This window comes from Balaenoptera musculus, chromosome 8 (assembly GCF_009873245.2).
Source record: "Balaenoptera musculus isolate JJ_BM4_2016_0621 chromosome 8, mBalMus1.pri.v3, whole genome shotgun sequence".
Taxonomy (NCBI): domain Eukaryota; kingdom Metazoa; phylum Chordata; class Mammalia; order Artiodactyla; family Balaenopteridae; genus Balaenoptera; species Balaenoptera musculus.
In genome coordinates this window covers 45,112,013-45,135,790 of record NC_045792.1, presented here as the reverse complement: position 1 = coordinate 45,135,790, position 23,778 = coordinate 45,112,013, and the positions used below count along the sequence as shown (strand labels likewise).

General features: G+C 45.4%; 1 protein-coding gene across 5 annotated transcripts in view; it reads right to left on the bottom strand.

Moving 5' to 3' along the window:
• The window catches only part of ME3 (malic enzyme 3), a 317,840-nt gene that overhangs the window by 90,727 nt on the left and 203,335 nt on the right, over nt 1-23,778 (bottom strand). For all 5 annotated transcript variants that reach the window (XM_036862406.1, XM_036862404.1, XM_036862405.1 and 2 more), the window contains one exon: nt 20,791-20,940. In XM_036862406.1, coding sequence (XP_036718301.1) covers nt 20,791-20,940 — 150 coding nt within the window. The remainder of the gene's footprint in view (nt 1-20,790; nt 20,941-23,778) is intronic.

Below are 23,778 nucleotides of genomic sequence, written 5' to 3'. Positions count from 1 at the left end.
ACAGGATAGAAAGCCCAGAGATAAACCCACGCACATATGGTCACCTTATCTTTGATAAAGGAGGCAAGCATATACAGTGGAGAAAAGACAGCCTCTTCAATAAGTGGTGCTGGGAAAATTGGACAGGTACATGTAAAAGTATGAAATTAGAACACTCCCTGACACCATACACAAAAATAAACGCAAAATGGATTAAAGACCTAAGTGTAAAGCCAGACACTATCAAACTCTTAGAGGAAAACATAGGCAGAACACTCTATGACATACATCACAGCAAGATCCTTTTTGACCCAGCTCCTAGAGAAATGGAAATAAAAACACAAATAAACAAATGGGACCTAATGAAACTTAAAGCTTTTGCACAGCAAAGGAAACCATAAACAAGACCAAAAGACAACCCTCAGAATGGGAGAAAATATTTGCAAATGAAGCAACTGTCAAAGGATTAATCTCCAAGATTTACAAGCAGCTCATGCAGCTCAATAACAAAAAAACAAACAACCCAATCCAAAAATGGGCAGAAGACCTAAATAGACATTTCTCCAAAGAAGATATACAGATGGCCAACAGACACATGAAAGAATGCTCAACATCATTAATCATTAGAGAAATGCAAATCAAAACTACAATGAGGTATCATCTCACACCGGTCAGAATGGCCATCATCAAAAAATCTACAAACAATAAATGCTGGAGAGGGTGTGGAGAAAAGGGAACACTCTTGCACTGTTGGTGGGAATGTAAATTGATACAGCCACTATGGAGAACAGTATGGAGGTTCCTTAAAAAACTGAAAATAGAACTACCATACGACCCAGCAATCCCACTACTGGGCATATACCCTGAGAAAACCATCATTCAAAAAGAGTCATGTACCAAAATGTTCATTGCAACTCTATTTACAACAGCCAGGACATGGAAGCAACCTAAGTGTCCATCATCGGATGAATGGATAAAGAAGATGTGGCACATATATACAATGGAATATTACTCAGCCATAAAAAGAAATGAAATGGAGGTATTTGTAATGAGGTGGATGGAGTTAGAGTCTGTCATACAGAGTGAAGTAAGTCAGAAAGAGAAAAACAAATACAGTATGCTAACACATATATATGGAATCTAAGGGAAAAAAAAAAAGGTCATGAAGAACCTAGTGGCAAGATGGGAATAAAGACACAGACCTACTAAAGAATGGATTTGAGGATATGGGGAGGGGGAGGGGTGAGATGTGACAGGGTGAGAGAGTGTCATGGACATATATACACTACCAAATGTAAAATAGATAGCTAGTGGGAAGCAGCCGCATAGCACAGGGAGATCAGCTCGGTGCTTTGTGACCGCCTGGGGGGGTGGGATGGGGAGGGTGGGAGGGAGGGAGATGCGGGAGGGAGGAGATATGGGAACGTGTGTATATGTGTAGCTGATTCACTTTGTTATAAAGCAGAAACTCACACACCATTGTGAAGCAATTATACTTCAATAAAGATGTTTAAAAAGAAAATAATAAAGCTCACTCCTCAAAGATCTATTAGAAGTCATCAGGAAAATAAGACTCTAAGTTTCTTCTATCCATTGATCCTATTCTTCTATCCATTGATCCTATTCTTCTATCTATTGATCCTTCCATCCATCCTTCCTTCCATCTAACAAGGAGTGTACCCAGGCTCTGTGCTGGGTGCTGGGTATCCAACGATGAACTAAACAAATATGGCTCCTGCCAGCTGGAAATTTATAGTCAGTCCAGCAGTGGAAAGAGTCCTGAATGACAAATAGAAAGCTGCCAACTCTAGGTGCAGTTCTCTCTCTTACTATTTGTACAGCCTGGGGGAGTCAACCTCTGGATCCCCCATTTCATCACGTGAAAGGGGCTGCCCTGTGTTTCACAGAGCAGTTGGCAGGATTATATTTGAATTCACCTTCAAACTTCAAAGTGTTATATAAATGTAAATAATAATTATGAATTAAGCTTGATTCAAGTGGCGGGGGGACACCTACCTATCTCTCTGCACAGTAGTAAGGGAATAAAGAGTTAGAACACCTAAGTTCTAGTCCTACTGTTTCCACTGATTTGTACCCCCGGTGGGGAGGGTGTCATGTCCCCTCTTGGCCTCGGTTTGAGCTCCATGATCCTGTCACCGTAGGATGCAAAGAGAGGCAAACCGACAGAAATGCTGAGTTCAAGGGTCTCTTAAGAGCTAATCGATTCCATCTCTTTACAGACAAGGCCTCACCTAAGACTTCCTGGAGAGATGTGACTCTTCTCAAAGTCCTCTTAGGAGGCAAACGTCTCAGCCTGTCTTGGAACGTGGAGCAGGGAGCTGTCTGGGAGCTGTGGGAAGGGCGCTGCCGGGGGCACACAGGTAGCATCTGTGTTGGCTGTGCAGGGGGCGGGCTTAAACGTGGAGCCATCGAATAACCCGATACCAACTCAAGGACGTATCATGGGAGCAGGATCCATGAAGTGCTTGGCGTGTCCTTGCTATGTGCCTGAAGGGCTCTGCCTGTGCGGGTGTGAAGATCCTGCCAAGGTGCAAACCCTGGCTCTCTTCCCGTGGCTCTCTAACCGGGCACCCTGACACGGCCCCATGTCCTCCGTCTCCCCGCAGGGGACTCCAGCCAAGACTGATGCACGCGGGCTCCTGCAGGTCCCTGTGGCTAATTTCATTCAGTCTAAGGAACGTGTTTGCTTAGCTGTCATTTTTTTTCTTTTATAAGTGTACTTATTTATTTTTGGCTGCGTTGGGTCTTCATTGCTGAGCGCGGGCTTTCTCTAGTTGCATCGAGCGGGGGCTACTCTTCGTTGCGGTGCATGGGCTTCTCACTGCGGTGGCTTCTCTTGTTGTGGAGCGCGGGCTTCAGTAGTTGTGGCACGCGGGCTCAGTAGTTGTGGCTCACGGGCTCAGTAGTTGTGGCTCGCGGGCTTAGTTGCTCCACTGCATGTGGGATCTTCCTGGACCAGGGCTCGAACCCGTGTCCCCTACGTTGGCAAGCGGATTCTTAACCACTGCACCACCAGGGAAGTCCCGTAGCTGTCACTTTGAGGAGGACATATGTGTGGGACACATGACTCAGAAATGCTGAGCAATGCAGGACTAGAGGGAGTTCCAATGTGTAAGGAGGGAGAGGCCCTGGAACAGAATAGACTCGGGTTTGAATCCTGCCACTTGCTAGCCCTTTGGCTCCAGGCAAGTGTCCCATCACCTCTGAACCTCTCCTCTGTGACATGGGGACAGTAACATATTCTGATTTCTCAGGGCTGTTGTGAGACTCAAAGAATAAAGGTCACGTGACTATCGTGGTCCTGACCCCTCAACAGAAGGCAGTGGCAGCTGTTGTTCTTATCCAGCTCACTGTTCCAGTTCTGGAGCCCAAGCTCAACTTTCCATGCCTGTCACTGCACTGCGATGCAGTTCACATCTGACGTTTCTTCTTCTCTCTTTCACCTTCACATCCAACTAGTCTTCATGTCCTGCAGGCTCCTCTTTCTCAATGTCCTGCATTTTCACCCTTCATTTCTGCATCTCAGACTCTGTCAGGCTCTTGTCTCATTGTCCTTCAGCTAACACAGCAGTGCTCTGTGGACGCTCCTCTTTAGTCCTCCGAGAAATATCCTCCTTGGAAAATGCTTTCGGTGTAGCCCCCCTCTCAGAAGTGTAGATCCCTGATGAGCGAATCCAAAGTCCTCACTTGGCCTCACATTGGCCTTACCTTCCCCACCCACTTGATGGAGTGATCTCCTCACACATGCTGTGCACACGGTGGTGGTGAGTCCTCTGTCCTGGAGAAGCTCCATCACCAGGGAGAAGAGGCTCAGAAGGACATGATGGGCAGTAGCCAAGGGTGTGTGCTTTGGAGCCTGGGTTCGAATCGCGGCTTGACTGTGTACTAGATATGTAACTGTTTTCAGGTTATTTAAATCTCAGTGCCTCAGTTTCCTCTTCATGAAAATGGGCCTAACATCACAAAACTGAAAGAGGTGTTGTGGGTCTGAGTCAAGCACCTAGGAGAGTGCCTCGTGCATTGCAAGCTCTGAATAAATAAATATGAGCCACTGTTATATGACAGAAGTGATTCAAACATCCCATCAGGAAGGGGCATTGATTGCAGCTGTAGGTAACAGAAAACTCTGACTCAACTGGCTGGAAAGAGTAAATTTATTTCACATAACGAGAAGTCCAGGGGAAGGCGACTCGGGATTTGTTTATTTACTGGCTCAAAATGTCACCAAGGACGCAGGCTCCCTCCATGACCATCCTTGGCGTTACAGCTCTGTCCCTGCACTGTTTTCCTCACGACTGTAGGATGATCGTCACAGTTCCCAGGCAGACATGAGAACATCCGGGAAACAAGGAGCTCTCCTGTGATGAGAAAACCTTTCCCGGAATCCTTGGGCAGATTGCCCTCACAGCTCTTCAACCAGAATTGTCACTGGTAAGGGAACTTCTCTGTGACTGGCTGGGATTAATTAGGACCCACTGCTTGGTGTTGGGAAGGGCCAAGGCTTGTCAAAGCACATGGCCCTCTGGGGGAAGAAAGAACTGGAAAGAAACCTGGGGGTTTTGTTAAGAAGGAAGAAGTGTCTCCTACATTCCCAGTCCTGAGAGTCTGTGATTCTTGCTTGTTCTAGCCACACCTCTTGCTTATGCGATTCCTCCTGCTTGGAACTCACCCAATAAATCTTTGCATGTCAGTGACTGTGCTGGGCCACCTTCCCACCATGAATCAAAATCCTGTTCTCAAGGTTTAGATCAAGAGCCAACAATTCAGCGGAGGGATTTCTTACCATAATGAATTACCTCCATACTTTCAAAATAAACTAGACAATCCAGACCACACTTTAGTAACTGGCTTGTATCACCTTAGAGCTGCTCCTCACCTCACGTGGGCTGTAAACTCCGGAAGGTTAGGGACCATGAGTAAACTGTCTTATTCCATTTGGATCTTCCATGTACTTATGGTGGCCGACCATAAAGATGGCACTTAATCAATGCTTGTTGAATGGAACCAAATCAAAAGACGGTCTTTAAGTGCTCTCTCTGGTAGGTGCCCAAAGGTACCATGCTTGGCACCATGGGAGACACAGGGCAGAACAAAACACAGTTAATCTCCCCCCTGAAGCTTGTGGTACAGGAGGAGAACTCATATGAGAAATTGTGTGAAGTTGGAGAGGTCCATCTTCTACCATTCACTTTACTTTTTGTCCTTTTAGCTTTTTCACTTGCTCGCCTCCAGTAACCTTCTGGACACTGCTGATGCCACACTGGGGTACCCTGCCTGAGCCTTGTTCCCATCTCCAGCACCCCAGACACACTCTTCCTGATCTGTTCTTTCTCGTTCCTCTTCCCAGTCACACAAAACCTCTCCTTCCTAAGTCCCGGTCCCTATGATCTAGGGCAATGTTGGTTTAATATTAGTCTCTAAGAAACTAGTTTATAGATAAAGTTTTCAAGTTTTCAATGTTACCCATCCAGGGCACGTGAGGAATTTGGGGGATTCCTGTGGGTGCAAGGACATATAATATTGGATTTTGGGGGTTGGTCAGCTGGTGGTGGGTTCTTTTCCGGCAAGACAGCCTTCACTTTTCTTCAAGAAATTCTACAACAATGATCTTTTACTCCTCCTCTAGTCTAGAACCTTTCAAAATATTTGCACTATTTGCAGCATCTCTTAAGAAGCTGCTCTTTGGGGACTAAACATAGCTTGAGCAAGCACAAGCTTTTATTTTTATTGAAGTATAGTTGATTTACAATATTATATTAGTTTCAGGTGTACAACATAGTGATACAATATTTTTATAGATTATATTCCATTTAAAGTTATTAAAGATAATGGCTACATTTACCTGTGCTGTACAAGATATCCCTGTTGCTTATCTATTTTATACATAGTAGTTCATATCTCTTAATCCTATACCCCTATCTCATCCCTTCCCCCTTCCTTCTCCCTACTGGTAACCACTAGTTTGTTCTCTGTATCTGTGAGTCTGTTTCTGTGAGCAAACACAAGCTTTAGTGCATTTTACAGGTTAATGAGGGATCAAGGTTATTTGCGGAAAGGTCTACTCAACTCCTGACTGTATGTACGGATTTCCTTCTCAGTAAGGAAATTCTCCCACACCTATTCTTTTGATCACCATGGCTGGGATTGCCAGAGACAAAGGAGGAAAAGTACAGAGTCAGATAAAAAAGAAACAAAAATCAGTTTGTTTAAACTGCCAGGGAAATCTGCCTTCGGCTAAAGGAAGTCAAACTCAGAACATCCTGTTCTAGTTAATAAAGCTCACCTGCTTCCAGCTTGAAAAGAAAAATAAAATCTTTGCATCTGTGTGAGGCCGCTCAACCTTTTCTACCTTCACTCTGAGCCCCCTACACCCAGATTCATGGGTGACGGTTGCGGGTGAGGGTTCTCTATCCTCCCCACACAGCAAGCTGCTCCTTCTGAATGCTAAAGGCAGGTCACATGCATTGAAGTACAAACTCACTTTTTCTTCTGTAAATCTTTAAACTTCCTCTAAAAAAGAAGCCACTTCCCTCAGTGATTGAAACCCATGTAATTCAGACACAAAAATAAACGACCCTCAGTGGTTTCCAGGAGTGGAGTAGGGGAGGGAGAGATGAATAGGCAGAGCACAGGGTTTTTAGGGCAGTGAATATACTCTGTATGATACTATATTATACATTTGTCCAAACCCATAGAATGTACAGCACCAAGAATGAACCCTCATGTAAACTATGGACTCTGGGTGATAATGATGTGTCACTGTAGGTTCATCAATCACGACAGATGTAGCACCCTGGTGAGGGATGTTGATTATGGGCAGGCTGTGCATATGTGGGAGCAGGGGGTCTATGAGAAGTCTCTGTACCTTCCCTTCAATTTTGCTGTGAACCTAAAACTGCTCCTAAAAAAACAAAGTCTTTACTAAAAAAAAAATAAAAATTAAAAAAGATCCTTCTCTCCCCCGTCTCTGTGTCTCAAAAGTGTTTCTGCGATGTGGGATCCAGATACAATTTAACTTACACCACATGACATTCATGTCAAATGACAGCTGAACAACCTCACGCTCTGGAAGGACTCCCGTGCCACCTTCCTCAGATCTATTCCAGCATCAATTCCCAATCACTGGCACCAAGCAATCCATGACAGACCCTGGACTGCCCAGCTGGTCTGTCTGGGAAGATGCCCACATGTGAGTCAGAACTCTCATCAAAATGACACTTCTGCAGATAAGCCTGCAAGCTTTGTCTTGTCAGAAAATGAAAGCCATGTGTTTTCATCTCCTTTTGCATTTATCTGCCTTAAATGCCAGGAACTTTAGAGGCAAATTTACAGCCACAGTGCTCTAATCTGCTCAAAAATGACAGACTATAAGGGTTGGAAGGAGCCCCCTAGATCCCCTAATAAAATGCTCTCCTTTATAGATGAGGAAATTGAGGCCTAGAAAGGGGGAGGGATTTACCGAAGGGCACACTGCTAAAACTGGGACCGGCACCTCCATGTCAGGACTCCCAGCTTTTTCTGCTAAGGCACAGTGGGGCCTGGAAATATCTACTTCTGCTGCTTCCCTCAGATAGTCTCGATTCATTTCTCAGTGAGTAACTTTTCACCAGCCTTTAATTCACTGGTTTTCAAAGTGTGGTCCCTGAACCAGCAGCTCTAGTAGCGCCTGGAACTTGGTGGCTAAGTCAACTCTCTGAGTCTGTTTTCACAAGCCCTCCAGGTTATTTTAGTGCACCCTAAAGTTTGAGACACCCTACTTTAATCTGTTAGCTCCATCCACCCAGTTAACAAGGGGATTGGGGAACTAATCAGATCCATCTAATTTCACAGCTCTTTTCCAGTCTGGCTCTTCCAGTGACCTAAAGCAGAGGCTCACTTAAGTTACCTCTGGAGAAACAGAGTTCATTGTAAATTCGTGAACAGGAACTGGAGTGGGAAATGATCATGAACTGAGGCAGTTCTGGGGACCATCACTCGCTCTACCTATTTTTCCCTCTTTCTTTCCCATCTGCCCTGTTCTCTCTACACAGATCTGATCCTTTACTCCCTATTCTTTTTTTTTTTTTTCTGCCCCATCATAGCTGGCATTTGCCTTTGACCTACCATGACCCAACTCTAAAATCTAAACCATAGCAGCCTATTTGCCCTAATTTCCCTTCCTAACTGGAAAATTCTCTCCATATAACTTTTCCCATTTGTCAGTTCAAATTCCTGGAAAGGACTCCAATTGGCCCATTTCCTCTTTTGAGCCAGGCTGCCCTGAATCACGCCCTCCTCCAAATGATCAGTCACCTTTGGTCTGATGCTTTTTCCTGTCTAATGAACTATTGACATAGGATGAATTGCAGCTTGGGAGACGGGTGACTTTTGTGCAGTGATAGAGGCTTCAGGAGGAAATTGGGGGGCGGGGGAAACACATGTGAGACTATGCCCCCCTCCACTAACCGGGTGAATGAGACATGAGGGAACTTGGCAGTGAGGTTCAACAGTTTGTTTGCTGAGGGTTGAGCTAGAGATAAAGTTTCTGTTACATTATCAGGACCCTAACCGTCAGTACACTGCCAGGCTGGGGTGGCCTGGAAGATACGGGCTGCAGGTTATCGACTCCTGACAAGTCAGAGAAGATCTAAGCTGGAAGGAACTTCGGAGATCACCCTGCTCAGCAATTCTCCAAGAGAATCCCTGGGGAGCTCCTGAAAACTAAAGCTGCCGGGGCCCCACCTCTGGGATTCTGATTTAAACCACTGTAGATGCTTTAAGTCACAGCTGCCACTGAGAACTACTGCTCTAACTTGACCTCTTCATTTTACAGGTGGAGAAACTTCAGCTCAGCTCCATGATGCGACCATGGCTCACTTGAAGATCCCACTTGTAACCTGGTTATAGAGTTTGAGTTATTAGGTCCTACATGGTTAGAGCTGGAAGAGATCACAGAAGCCACACAATCCAACGCCACCACCTTTGCTTGAGCCTAAGGAGCTAAGTGACTTGCCTAAGGAGTCGTGGCCAGAAAGAGGGTAGCAAGGGCTAGAACCCAGGTGTCCTGATGCCTAACCCCGTGCTCTGCTCAGAACACCAAGGCTGGGGGACTAAAAGGGCCAGATGGGAAGTGAAGCAGACCCAGCTGCAGCCAGCCCTGTGCTTGCTCTGCTCCAGGGGGCCTTTCCAGCGTCACAGCTGGGAGAGTCTGGCAGAGGAACCTGGGCATAACTGGACATGGAGCGGGCTCTGGCAAAGGAATCAGCACTTGGGTGCCCTGAGGATGGGGAGGAGACAGCTGGTCTGATGAGGCTAATCCTTGCTTTCTGCCTGCCTCCCAATTATGCTGGGAGTGTGTGTGTGTGTGCGCGCGCGCGTGCGTGTGTGTGTGTGTTCCTGATGAACTGACAGATGGGCTGGAGTCCAGATTGCAACGTGATCCAAGACGGTGTCCTGGGTGTCAGTGGTCTTCTGACTTTCGCTGAGATAAAGTTGTCTTTGTTTTCCAGAGTGGCTTTGGTCAAGGTGTCGGCAACATCAGTCTTGTATGTGGCTAGAAAATGGCTTCAGTAAGCATTTAAGAAGCAGAGAGGGGTGTGTGTGTGTGTGTGTGTGTGTGTGTGTGTGTGGGTGTGGGTGTGGGTGTGTGTGGGTGTGTGTGTGTGTGTGTGGAGACAGTAGAGGTGGTTGAAGATAAAAGGGTCCCAGTGTAAAAAAATGAGGCCAGGGCTCGCCAGACATTGAGGGTGGCAGGCAGGAAACCCCAAGGGGGTGAGTGTGAGCTTTAATCACATCCTTTTATGGAGGTTGGGGAGGGAGAGGAAGAGATGAAAAAATAAACCCCCTTCCAGCTTTGGAGGAGCTTTGCAATTGATAAAGCACCTTCACACACATTTAGCTCATCGGACCTGCACGACACCCCCACGAGGTGCACGGTGCCTGTGATCCAGGCTCAAGGACCGGGAGCAGCCGGGCTTCAAGGCCACACGGTTGTCACTGGGGGCGCTGACCCCCTCTTTCTAGACTCCAGCTCCGGTGCTCTGACCACCATGGTATCCTGCCCTCCGGGTGTGTGTGTGTGTCCCTCACGTGTGTCCCTCAGGAATGCAAGTGTTTGTCTGTGAGGCGTCATGTTTACCAGGGCCACAAGAAGCCGGACTATGAACACAGGAAAAATACAGGGAATTGGCTCTGGGTCCGCTGTGATGTCTTAGACGACTTAGTTTTCATCTGGGTAAAGTAACAAGCACCTTGCAGGGTTGTGGTAGGGCTCAGAGATCAAGTACACAAAGAACCTAACCTGGGCTCTCGAGGAGCCTGGTAAAATTCAATAAACAGTAGCTGTTACTATCCTGTGTACCTGTTACTGGCCTGTGTACAGAAGCCCATCTACCTGCAGATAAGAGAGACAAGAGCCTGGCGCAGGGCCAGGGGCTGCTGGCTTTGTCCAAATGCGAATTTGTCCTCAGGTATCTGCCACAGAGCCTCGACTGGGGAAACCAAGTCCCACTTCCTACCCTCACCTTTCTAACTCATCATGGCCCCGTAATTCTGCACAAGTACTTGCTGGTGGATTTGCCAGTTAAGCACAAGTACAGATCACGCAGGGCTGAATCAAACAACAGAGTGGGTGGCATTTCGAGGCCTGCAGTTGAGACTCTTGGGTGGGGTGACTGTGTCAGATGACAGATCCTAGCGGAGATGGGTCGGGCGGATCCCAGCTGCCGAGCACTGACAAGCGCCCTTTACGTGTGGCATCTCACCCGGTCCTCACAAGCAGCCACGTGAATGGGCATTATTCCCATTTTATACATGAGGAGGCTGAGGGGGTGCTAACTTAATTGTCAGAAATCATCTTTTTGAACTGGGATTCAAGGTCGAGTCTGCCTGGCTTCAAAGGCCGTGCTCCTTCCACTACCTGCAACCCAGCCCTCATCACCCACACAGCTGGGACCCCACATGGGGGCCGGGAAGTGTTAGGTGTACAGGTATGCGTGTGCAGAGCGCTTGGAGCTCGAGAGGACGAGGAGGGTGAGGACCGGGCTGGTCCACGGGAGGCGGTCTCCTGATGGGGGAACGTTCGCTCACGCTGGACAGCAAAACCACACCCTACTGGCTTCCTGTCCACACCTGCCCCGTGGCTGAACTGTATTCCTCTCGCCTGGCCTCTCCTCTGGCGTCCACCTCTCCCGAGTCATACACTAATGACCCTGGGTGCATTCCTTCAAGCTAGGCTAGCCAGGACCCAAGGCCCATGGAGGCACACGCAGGGGGTGTGTCCGGGGAGACGCAGGAAGGGGCGGAGGGGGCTCCACAGAGCCCAGAACCTTCTGCTGTGTCTCATCTGCCCAGGGGTATTCAGGCGTCCTTGAGATACTCTGGCATCTCCCTCAGGGTTGTGAGGCGATGCAGAGCCCCAGGGGTGTCGAAGGGTCAATTTTAGCCTCAGCTAGATCTAATTAGCTTAGGTTGGGGGCCAGGCCCTTTCACAGAGGACTCCATTGTTCCCAAGAACCTGGCAGGAATGTTTATCATTTCAGAAACTGAGAAGGAGCTGGCTCTCTCCCTCTTGGCCCTGGGGCTGCCCTCCCTTTGGATCTTAATCCACAAAGCCATTCCCAGCCAGGCCTCAGATGAAGCTCAGGGCTGGGGTGGAGCCCAAACTCTCCTTTCCCTAAGGAGCAAGACAGGTATGCAGTCAACACCAGGAAAGCAGCCAGATGGACACCTGGAGCAACAGCTCAGGATGTCACGTGTCAGGTAACTTAATTGGGTAATCACCTGAAGAAGTGAAGTCTGTACCAGGAGCATGAGGGACGAATCCAAGAGGACCACCCAGTGGTCCTGATCGTGGTCCTGATCGTGGAAACAGTATATAGTAACCCTCACCTCAGACCCCCGGGCAATCAAATTCCAGGAGCTGCAAGGGCGCCCCATCCCGAATACCCACCAAATGTGCACAGCCCCAAACTCTAGCAAGCAGCATGCTGTGGAGGTTATCTGTCCACACTCTGGTTCAGACTGCGTGGGTTTAGGTCCTGGCTTTGCTGGTTATGAGCTGTGTGACTCTGGGCAAGTTTTCTTTGTGTCTCAGTTTTCCCATCTACAAATACGATGATAATAGTACCTATCTCTTAGGGGGTCTGTGATAATTAAACGGGTAATCTATATAAAGATTTTAGGATAGCACCTGGCCTTTAGCGAGCAGTTATTATGATGATGCTTTTCTCCTGGTTCTAGTACAACTGCAGGTCTCCTGCCGGGACCATCACACATCTGTTTTCCATGCTACGTGTCCAGCTTCTACAGCACCCTCTCTACACCCACTCAGGGATGACCTGGCTCTCTGGGATCAGGTGGGTGGCAGGGTCCTGTTTCCACCCACATGAACCTCCACTCTGCTGTCAAGACCCTCTCCATTGCGGACCCACTGGAGAACCACCAGTGAGTCCAGGACCAGAGTGTGAAACAGCTCCCCATTAATCCAACCCCATTGGGCGGCAGGGAGGAGACCAAGTATTGGGCAGAACCACTGGTCAATTCTCCTACCCAGCCCCTCTAGTCTCCTGTTCCACCCTCCATGAGGTCCCAGAGGCCTTGCATTCTAGCAGGGGGGAGGTGGGTGTGCTTGGGTCACTGTAGACAAAGACTTCTTTTTTTGAATTTTATTTATTTTTTTATACAGCAGGTTCTTATTAGTTATCTATTTTATACATATTAGTGTATATATGTCAATCCCAATCTCCCAATTCATCCCCCCGCCCCACCCCCCACCACTGTCCCCCCTTGGTGTCCATACATTTGTTCTCTACATCTGTGTCTCTATTTTTGCCTTGCAAACCAGTTCCTCTGTACCATATTTCCAGGTTCCACATACATGCGTTAATATACGATATTTATTTTTCTCTTTCTGACTTACTTCACTCTGCATGACAGTCTCTAGCTCCATCCATGTCTCTACAAATGACCCAATTTCGTTCCTTTTTATGGCTGAGTAATATTCCATTGTATATATGTACCACATCTTCTTTATCCATTCGTCTGTTGATGGGCATTTAGGCTGCTTCCATAACCTGGCTATTGTAAATAGTGCTGCAATGAACATTGGGGTGCATGTGTCTTTTTGAATTATGGTTTTCTCTGGGTATATACCCAGTAGTGGGATTGCTGGGTCATATGGTAATTCTATTTTTAGTTTTTTAAGGAACCTCCATACTATTCTCCATAGTGACTGTATCAATTTACATTCCCACCAACAGTGCAAGAGGGTTCCCTTTTCTCCACACCCTCTCCAGCATTTGTTGTTTGTAGATTTTCTGATGATGCCCATTCTAATTGGTGTGAGATGATATCTCATTGTGGTTTTGATTTGCATTTCTCTAATAGTGATGTTGAGCAGCTTTTCATGTGCTTCTTGGCCATCTTTATGTCTTTTTTGGAGAAATGTCTATTTAGGTCTTCGGCCCATTTTTTGATTGGGTTGTTTTCTTAATATTGAGCTGTATGAGCTGTTTATATATTTTGGAGATTAATCCTTTGTCCGTTGATTCGTTTGCAAATATTTTCTCCCATTCTGAGGGTTCTCTTTTTGTCTTGTTTGTAGTTTCCTCTGCTGTGCAAAAGCTTTTAAGTTTCATTAGGTCCCACTTGTTGATTTTTGTTTTTATTTCCATTACTCTAGGAGGTGGATCAAAAAAGATCTTGCTGTGATTTATGTCAAAGAGTGTTCTTCTTATGTTTTCCTCTAAGAGTTTTATAGTGTCTGGTCTTACATTTAGGTCTCTAATCCATTTTGAGTTTATCTTTCTGTATGGTGTTAGGGAGTGTTCTAATTTCATTCTTTTACATGTAGCTGTCCAGTTTTCCCAGCACCACTTATTGAAGGGACTGTCTTTTCTCCATTGTATATCCTTGCCTCCTTTGTCATAGATTAGTTGACCATAGGTGTGTGGGTTTATCTCTGGGCTTTCCATCCTGTTCCATTGATCTATATTTCTGTTTTTGTGCCAGTACCATATTGTCTTGATTACTGTAGCTTTGTAGTATAGTCTGAAGTCAGGGAGTCTGATTCCTCCAGCTCCATTTTTTCCCTCAAGAATGCCTTGGCTATTCGGGGTCTTTTGTGTCTCCATATAAATTTTAAGATTTTTTGTTCTAGTTCTGTAAAAAATGCCACTGGTAATTTGATAGGGATTGCATTGAATCTGTAGATTGCTTTGGGTAGTATAGTCATTTTCACAATATTGATTCTTCCAATCCAAGAACATGGTATATCTCTCCATCTGTTTGTGTCATCTTTGATTTACTTCATCAGTGTCTTACAGTTTTCTGAGTACAGGTCATGTACCTCCTTAGGTAGGTTTATTCCTAGGTATTTTATTCTTTTTGTTGCAATGCTGAATGGGACTGTTTCCTTAATTTCTCTTTCTGATCTTTCATTGTTAGTGTATAAGAATGCAAGAGATTTCTGTGCATTAATTTTGTATCCTGCAACTTTACCAGATTCAGTGATTAGCTCTAGTTGTTCTCTGGTGGCATCTTTAGGATTCTCTATGTACAGTATCATGTCATCTGCAAACAGTGACAGTTTTACTTCTTCTTTTCCAAATTGTATTTCTTTTATCTCTTTTTCTTCTCTGATTGCCGTGGCTAGGACTTCCAAAACTATGTTGAATAATAGTGGCGAGAGTGGACATCCTTGTCTTGTTCCTGATCTTAGAGGAAATGCTCTCAGTTTTTCACCATTGAGAATGATGTTTGCTGTGGGTTTGTCGTATATGGCCTTCATTATGTTGCAGTAGGTCCCCTCTATGCCCACTTTCTAGACAGTTTTTATCATAAATGGGTGTTGAATTTTGTCAAAAGCTTTTCCTGCATCTATTGAGATGATCATATGGTTTTTATTCTTCAATTTGTTAATATGGTGTATCACATTGATTGATTTGCGTATATTGAAGAATCCTTGCATCCCTGGGATAAATCCCACTTGATCGTGGTGTATGATCCTTTTAATGTGTTGTTAGATTCTGTTTGCTAGTATTTTGTTGAGGATTTTTGCATCTATATTCATCAGTGATATTGGTCTGTAACTTTCTTTTTTTGTAGTGTCTTTGTCTGGTTTTGGTATCAGGGTGATGGTGGCCTCATAGAATGAGTTTGGGAGTGTTCCTTCCTCTGCAATTTTTTGGAAGAGTTTGAGAAGGATAGGTGTTAGCTCTTCTCTAAATGTTTGGTAGAATTCACCTGTGAAGCCATCTGGTCCTGGACTTTTGTTTGTTGGAAGATTTTTAATCACAGTTTCAATTTCATTACTTGTGATTGGTCTGTTCATATTTTCTGCTTCTTCCTGGTTCAGTCTTGGAAGGTTATACCTTTCTAAGAATTTGTCCATTTCTTCCAGGTTGTCCATTTTATTGGCATAGAGTTGCTTATAGTAGTCTCTTAGGATGCTTTGTATTTCTGTGGTGTCCGTTGTAACTTCTCCTTTTTCAATTCTAATTTTATTGATTTGAGTCCTCTCCCTCTTTTTCTTGATGAGTCTGGCTAAAGATTTATCAGTTTTGTTTATCTTCTCAAAGAACCAGATTTTAGTTTTATTGATCTTTGCTATTGTTTTGTTTCTATTTCATTTATTTCTGCTCTGATCTTTATGATTTCTTTCCTTCTACTAACTTTGGGTTTGTTTGTTCTTCTTTCTCTACTTCCTTTAGGTGTAAGGTTAGATTGAGATTTTTTTCTTATTTCTTGAGGTAGGCTTGTATTGCTATAAACTTCCCTCTTAGAACTGCTTTTGCTGCATCCCGTAGGTTTTGGATCGGCGTGTTTTCATTGTAATTTATCTCAAGGTATTTTTTGATTTCCTCTTTGATTTCTTCAGTGATCTCTTGGTTATTTAGTAACGTATTGTTTAGCGTCCATGTGTTTGTGGTTTTTACGTTTTTTTCCCTGTAATTGGTTTCTAATCTCATAGCATTGTGGTCGGAAAGGATGCTTGATATGATTTCAATTTTCTTAAATTTACCAAGGCTTGATTTGTGTCTCAAGATGTGATCAGTCCTGGAGAATGTTCTGTGTGCACTTGAGAAGAAAGTGTAGTCTGCTGTTTTTGGATGGAATGTCCTATAAATATCATTTAAATCTATCTGGTCTATTGTGTCATTTAAAGCTTGTGTTTCCTTATTAATTTTCTGTCTGAATGATCTGTCCATTGGTGTAAGTGAGGTTTTAAAGTCCCCCACTATTATTGTGTTACTGTTGATTTCCTCTTTTAGAGCTGTTAGCAGTTGCCTTATGTATTGAGGTGCTCCTATGTTGGGTGCATATATATATATAATTGTTATGTCTTCTTCTTGGATTGATCCCTTGATCATTACATAGTGTCCTTCCTTGTCTCTTAAACATCCTTTATTTTAAAGTCTATTTTATCTGATATGAGTATTGCGACTCCAGCTTTCTTTTGATTTCCATTTGCATGGAATATCTTTTTCCATCCCTTCACTTTCAGTCTGTATGTGTCCCTAGGTCTCAAGTGGGTCTCTTGTAGACAGCATATATATGGGTCTTGTTTCTGTATCCATTCAGAGAGCCTGTGTCTTTTGGTTGGAGCATTTAATCCATTCACGTTTAAGGTAATTATCGATATGTATGTTCCTATTATCATTTTCTTAATTGTTTTGGGTTTGTTTTTGTAGGTCCTTTTCTTCTCTTGTGTTTCCCACTTAGAGAAGTTCCTTTAGCATTTGTTGGAGAGCTGGTTTGGTGGTGCTGAATTCTCTTAGCTTTTGCTTGTCTGTAAAGCTTTTGATTTCTCTGTCGAATCTGAATGAGATCCTTGCTGGGTAGAGTAATCTTGGTTGTAGGTTCTTCCCTTTCATCACTTTAAATATATTGTGCCACTCCCTTCTGGCTTGTAAAGTTTCTGGTGCAAAATCAGCTGTTAACCTTATGGGAGTTCACTTGTATGTTATTTGTCATTTTTCCCTTGTTGATTTCAATAAGTTTTCTTTGTCTTTAATTTTTGTCAGTTTGATTACTATGTGTCTTGGCATGTTTCTCCTTGGGTTTATCCTGCCTGGGACTCTCTGTGCTTCCTGGACTTGGGTGGCTATTTCCTTTCCCATGTTAGGGAAGTTTTCGACTATAATCTCTTCAAATATTTTCTCGGGTCCTTTCTCTCTCTCTTCTCCTTCTGGGACCCCTATAATGCGAATGTTCTTGCATTTAAGGTTGTCCCAGAGGTCTCTTAGGCTGTCTTCATTTCTTTTCATTCTTTTTGCTTTATTCTGTTCCACAGCAGTGAATTCCACCATTCTGTCTTGCACGTCACTTATCCGTTCTTCTGCCTCCATTATTCTGCTATTGATTCCTTCTAGTGTATTTTTCATTTTAGTTATTGTACTGTTTATCTCTGTTTGTTCTTTAATTCTTCTATGTCTTTGTCAAACATTTCTTGTATCTTCTTGATCTTTGCCTCCATTCTTTTTCCGAGGCCCTGGATCATCTTCACTATCATTATTCTGAATTCTTTTTCTGGAAGCTTGCCTATCTCCACTTCATTTAGTTGTTTTTCTGGGGTTTTATCTTGTTCCTTCATCTGGTACAAAGTCCTCTGCCTTTTCATTTTGTCTGTCTTTCTGTGAATGTGGTCTTCCTCCACAGGCTGCAGAATTGTAGTTCTTGCTTCTGCTGTCTGCCCTCTGGTGGATGAGGCTATCTGAGAGCGACAAAGACTTTTTGTCTCAATTCTTTGCACTCATCTTTCATGGCCCAGATCAAATGTCATCTCCTTGGTGTGGCTTTCCCCTGATTCCCACTGTCAGAAGTGTCACTTTATAAATTGCTTGCCAAATGTGATCTCAGACCAGTTCCTTTGCTTTGGCCACCCCAGTTTCCTCATTTGTGAAATGAATGACACTGTTTACAAACTAACCTTCCAGGACTTTGGGAAGATCCATTATAAGCCAATGGATGTAAAGGCTTAGGTCCCCTCCCATTGCCCTCCTTGCCAGGCAGAGGAGGTGGGGAGATACCCAAGGGAGCTGACTGCCCTGCTGTCTACAAAGCCGAAAAAACCAAGCCCTTTCCTGGAATGGCCGTTCCCTCCTCCTCCACCCATGGAATTCCTATTCAGCCTTCGAGGTGAAGCATTCCTGCTGCCCTCAGGGAAAAGAAATATTCCTCTCCCTTGTGCTCCTGTAATCCTTTGTCCCTATTAAATCTGTTATTTCCTTTTAACTTTTATTGTATTCAATTTACATTATTATGGCTTGAGGTCAAGAACTGTATTTTGTTCTTTGGGGGTCACTTCATAGTGTGTAACATGATGCTCAGCACCTAGTAACTGCTCCGAATTGCTCATTAACTCAATTCAGTCTTGCGTGTTTCCTGGATTCTGGAGTGGACCCTGGAGGCAAACTCTACCATCACTCCAGCCTGATACTAGTTTATCTGAAGCCAACAGCTGAATTCACATCTAGCCCACAGAGTCTATGGAGAAGGGCTCCCACACAGCCTGGGAGTGGGAGAGGGGAGTGGGATGGCCGTGTATTTCCATGCGATCTCAGCTGCAAGCCAGTGGGCAGCAGTGAGCCATGTCTTAAGGATTAAGGACCTCTTCAGGAAACAATGAGTCTGGAAGAGCCAAAATCGCATCTGTAGTTACACATGTTTGTTCATTACATGTTCAACGACTCAATTTTCTTTGCAAAAATTTAAAAATGCAGACATATAGTAGAACTCTACATTTATCAGTCCTTCCTTCCTCCCAGTAGTTACTGAAGGAAACAGACCCTAACATTTATGCCAGGTACCTGACCACACTATCACATTGTACCCTCACAATGATTATTTGAGGTAGGCAGCACTATTACCTCCATTTGATAAATGTGGACATTAAGGCTGAGAGAGGTTAAGAAACTTGCCCAAGGTCAAGGAGACTAAACCATGGGGCTGACTGCGAATACCTAGCTCTTTCTTCTCACTCAGTACACAATGCTACCTTCCCATCTGAGGGTCAATTACTCGAGAAATGGATCTGATGCGTTTCCTGCCCCCTCCAGAAATTTGTGTTCCAGTAGAGGAGGCTGATACACAAATAATTAAAAACATAAAGCACCAACAATAGAACTGTGGAATAGAAAGATGTGTAATGGATTGTGTGGGAGGCTGAGAGCAGAGTGGTCAGTTCAGGCCGGCGTGGATCAGGGAGGGCTCCACAGAGACTCTTGGAAGGGGGGCGGTGCAGGATAACTTGAATTTTGACGGGTAGAGAATGAGGAAAGGAGAGAATGCAGGAGTCTGAGGCAGAGGGGACTACATGTGCAAAGGCATGCAGAGAATGCCAGGCATACTTGGGCAAGGAGCCTAGATCAGGGGAGCCAGAACATGGGATTTTTGACGACGATCTGGGCTGTGCCAGGCTTAGTTCTGTCAAAGTGTTCGACTTGTTTCTTTAAGCCCCAGGTGGCTGCTGACAGCCTCAGAGGAGGGAAATGACATGAGCTGAGCTGCACTGTGCAAGAGGAAGGACCTGCAAGGACCATCTCTGAGTAGGAACTGGGAGGTAAATAGGGTCCTGCATCCTTCAGATATGTACCATCAGCTTCCAAGGTCTCTGCCAGTGTTGGTTTTAGGGATGAGAATAAGAGAACAGGAGTCTTTTTCCTGTTGAAAGAGGCAGGTCAAAGACCAGAACTGCTACGGGGCCTTGGTGCACTGCCTCGCTCGCCACACACCACCCCTACCCCCACGCCCCAGATGGCAGAAGCGTGGCTGCTCTGAGTGATGAGGACGAGTCTGCTGCAACAGCCGATACCCTCCCCCAGACGAGGTGTGAGACGCTGCCCTCTGCCAAGGGTAACACTGGGGACTCCCCGGGCTCAGCCTGCAATGCTCATCCCAAATGCTGCCTTCAGGACCGGAAGACTGTTTTTTCCAAATTAACAAAGATGTTCTGGATCCACGATTACATGTTCCCCACATAGTGCATGATTTATAAACACAGATTTATAAATTCTATGTAAACGTAAATTACACATCTGTGCACAGTATGTTGTAAATTTACGTATTTTAACACAGACCGAAACAATGTTCCATGACATATAATAAACCCAGGAGCTCTTTAATCATCGGTGCTAGAACTATGTGTTGACAATTACCCTGCACCGAAGACTTGAAAATCCTCCCAGTTTTTCCTTTTTAATTTTTAAAAAATGTATATGCTGAACTCACCGCAAAAAAACCCAGGTGATCTCTTTAGAAAACTGCCCCCAAACTCTTTGGCTCTGAAAGAAAATGCAGTGCCAAATTTTTGCCTAATAAAATGACGATTTGAGTGGAATCTGAGTCAAACCCAAATGAAGGAATACTGGTTCTTTGAATCAGCAAAAGAATTCAGTCTCTGGCATCCAACACTCCATTATTCATGGGCCTGTATTGGCTGGAGAGCTGTTGGCACATTGGAGATGACCAGGAAAGCAGGGTTTGGAGGGAGAGAGGGAGGGAGGAAGTTGGAGGCAGATAAGGAGAGAAAAACAATCTGAAATACCTCTCAGGCCAACTCTAAACAACATGTCGGGCATTTATTATTCTGAGGTGAAGAAGTTCCACTATCCCCTTGCTAGATACTCTCTCAGCTCATTTCTCTGCACATGGGGTCATTTCACTGAGCAACTGCTTAAAAACAAATGTCTCGTTGGGCCGCTGCCCCAATCAGAAAGCACCTCTGGAGTCCCAACAAGCAGGGCCAGCGGGAAGATTGATTCCCCTCCATGAGACAGCCCCTCCCTGAGCCCTTGCCCCAGGACCGCTCACCGGGGCCTGCGGAAGGTCAGGCCGTAGTGCTGACAGGCCAGCCCCACGGTGGGCGTGTACACGATGGGCATGAATTTCTCCACGTCCGACGTCAGCACTCGGTAGAAGAGCTTCTCGTTCCGGTCTTGGAGCGTCATGAGGATGATGTACCTCGGGAGGCGAGACAAGAACCAAGCTGATCACATGAGCACCATCTGTGGCAGCACGGAAGGCCGCTGATGCAAAGACCCAGGGCTCCCACTCAGCACTTTCAATGGCACCTTCATGGGCAAGTCACCATCTCCTCTAAGCATGTGTCTCATCATCTATGAAATGTGGAGAATAGTATCTGCCTTATGCTGCTTATTACTACACGTGGTGTAGGTGCTATTCTAAATATTTTTCATTAACTCATTTAACATGGGGAACATGCCTCCCAATGACTTGGAAGGTGGGTACTATAATTCTGACTATTTTTAGAGACAAGGAGATCAAGGCACAGAGAAATGAAATAATTCACCCAAGGGATCTGAACCTAAGCAATCTGACTCCAGAATCTGCGCTCTCAACCATGATGCAAGGTGGTTAGTTATACTATTATTATGTGGACATTAATGCATGACAACAGAATAACGGCATTCTGGGGATGGGGGAGGGTTGAGGAAAATACTGGGCGGACCAGTGATATATGAACTGGCCTTTTCTACCACACAGGGCTGGTTCCTGTCACAAGCAGTGTTCACCAGTGGTTGAGTACCAAGTGATCTCAGGAAGCATGTTCCCCCAAAAATCTCTCTTACTTAGTTCCTGAAGCCTGAAATCACTAAGCCAGGAAAAGAGCCTTTCATTCACACTCCTAAAAATGCAAAAAAAGTCTGGGAGAAAAAACCAAGGGATTGAAATTCCCAATGAGGTGTAAGTGACTGCTGATATTGCAACTTTTCGGGACAACAGTTTGGGAGAGATAATGAAGGCACGTGAGGTCCTGGCATGGAGTCGGGTGACAGAGATGCTCTGACAGGGGAATGATCCCTGGGTGTGGTGTCAGGGTCCTGGGTGTGAATCGCAGCTCTGCTCTTCACTAGCTGTGTGACTGTGAGGAAACCTTGTGACTTCGTGGGGTGTCAGCCTCTTCTTCTTCACCAAAGACACTGGTTCAGAACTAAAAAACATGTTTTAGGAGGCACTTTTAGGAAGGGAGGACTTATGCTTAGAATAGCCAGGATCTCAGCTCAGCACTAGTGTAAGGATTCCCTTACTCAGTAGCCATTTGTACACATCACTTCTCAATTCTGCATTCAGTGATGTCAAGTTGGTAAGTTGTCATTGGCCATTGTGGGAGTATTTACACCATGGAAACTGGCAAATGCTCTAAATCCCCACCCAACGGCCCCAGAGCCAGTTCTTAAACATTTACCAGCACACCACTGTCCTTACCCGTAAGAAGCTGGGGAGCGTCCTTAGCATTTCCCCCTAAGCACCTGCTGAAATGAGGGACTCCAGGAATGAGTGGGTCAGAGTAGTCAACAGGGCGAGTGTCTGGAGCAAACCCCCTAGCGCTCCCAGCATCAGGCCTCTGCCCCCTGAGCCTGGCACACCTTCCCAGGCATGTGAGTGATGCCCACCTAGCTGGAAAGAACTGGAAAGGGAAGGATTTTGGGTTTTGAATTTTAGGGCTTAATATCTTTAGGAAAGAGGATTTCACTTTGGACTTTAATTCTTCTTTGCAAATTTAACAAACGAGAGAAGTTCGGATTGTTCAAATTTCGGGCACGTCTAATATTGTTAGCTGGAATCAATGTGTACTTCCTGGTTTGCTCTTCAGGGTGAAGAGGCTAGACCCAATCTGAGTGGAATAAACAAGAGGGAGAGAATGTTTGGCTTGGGCTGCAGTATGGCCTTGGAGTTAATGTGAGTAATGACCATAGAGGTTAGTGCTGCAGGGGAGGGCGGGGGAGGGGGCAAAGGCTTCCTTACTCACTACCACTCAGAAGTGATGGATGGTACTGGCGGGGCATGGGAAGATCCTGACAAGCTGCTGCGCTCAGCCCCTAGGGGGATAGCCACAGTCTCAAGGACCCAAAGTCTTGGCCATTAAGCTCTATGGATATGTAAGGGGAACACTTATCTTCTCCCTACATTTCTGCTGGAGCCCATGGGAAGATGACACATTTATTTAACAAGCTCTCACATAGTGCCGACTACGGGCCAGGCACTGTTCTAAGCACGTCACAAAGACTAATGTATTTAATCCTCATCATAACCCTATGAGTTAGACACCACTGATATACTCAATGTACAGATGGGGAATGACCCAGAGAGGCTAAAGAACTTTTGCTGTTAAGTGGTAAAATGAGGATTTGAACTCAGTCTAGTACTAGAGTCTAGTCTTGTAGCCACTAAACTTCAACACCTCTTAGCTACGGTGTAGCAGAGAGGTTGAAAGCACGGACTCTGGAGCTAATTACCTGTGTTCAAATCCTGGCTGTGCCAATTCATAGCCATGTGACCTGTGAGGTCGCTACCTTCTTTAGTAAGACTGATAAAGCTGACCCTGTGATCCCCCATTGGCTCTTCATGTCTACATCCCCACTGGGGAGGAACCAGAGGGGCGGCAGGGTTGTTAACTACTCCTCCTAAACCTCCAACATACCACATCCCAGGTCCTTCCCAAGGTGCCCCTGTCCATTTCCCCTCTTCTCCACCCTATTCCCCTTATTCCAGGAACCTGGGCCATGTACCACTTCCTTAACATACCTGTCCCTACATTTTTGCTCCACTTCTTCCCGCTGAGTAAAATGCCTTCCGTGAACCCCACTGCTGAATGCTGAAGTCCTACTGGTGCTTCCTGGGCTGACCCTGATTCCATCACTTCCCGGAGGCCCAACCAGATTTCACTGGTTGGAATTCAGGCTCCCTTCCCAGTCCTCCCAGGACACACTGACTGTGCCTTGATCATAACAAGCCCTGGTCCTCAAGGAGACCATCACCCTATGGAAGGCAGGGCTA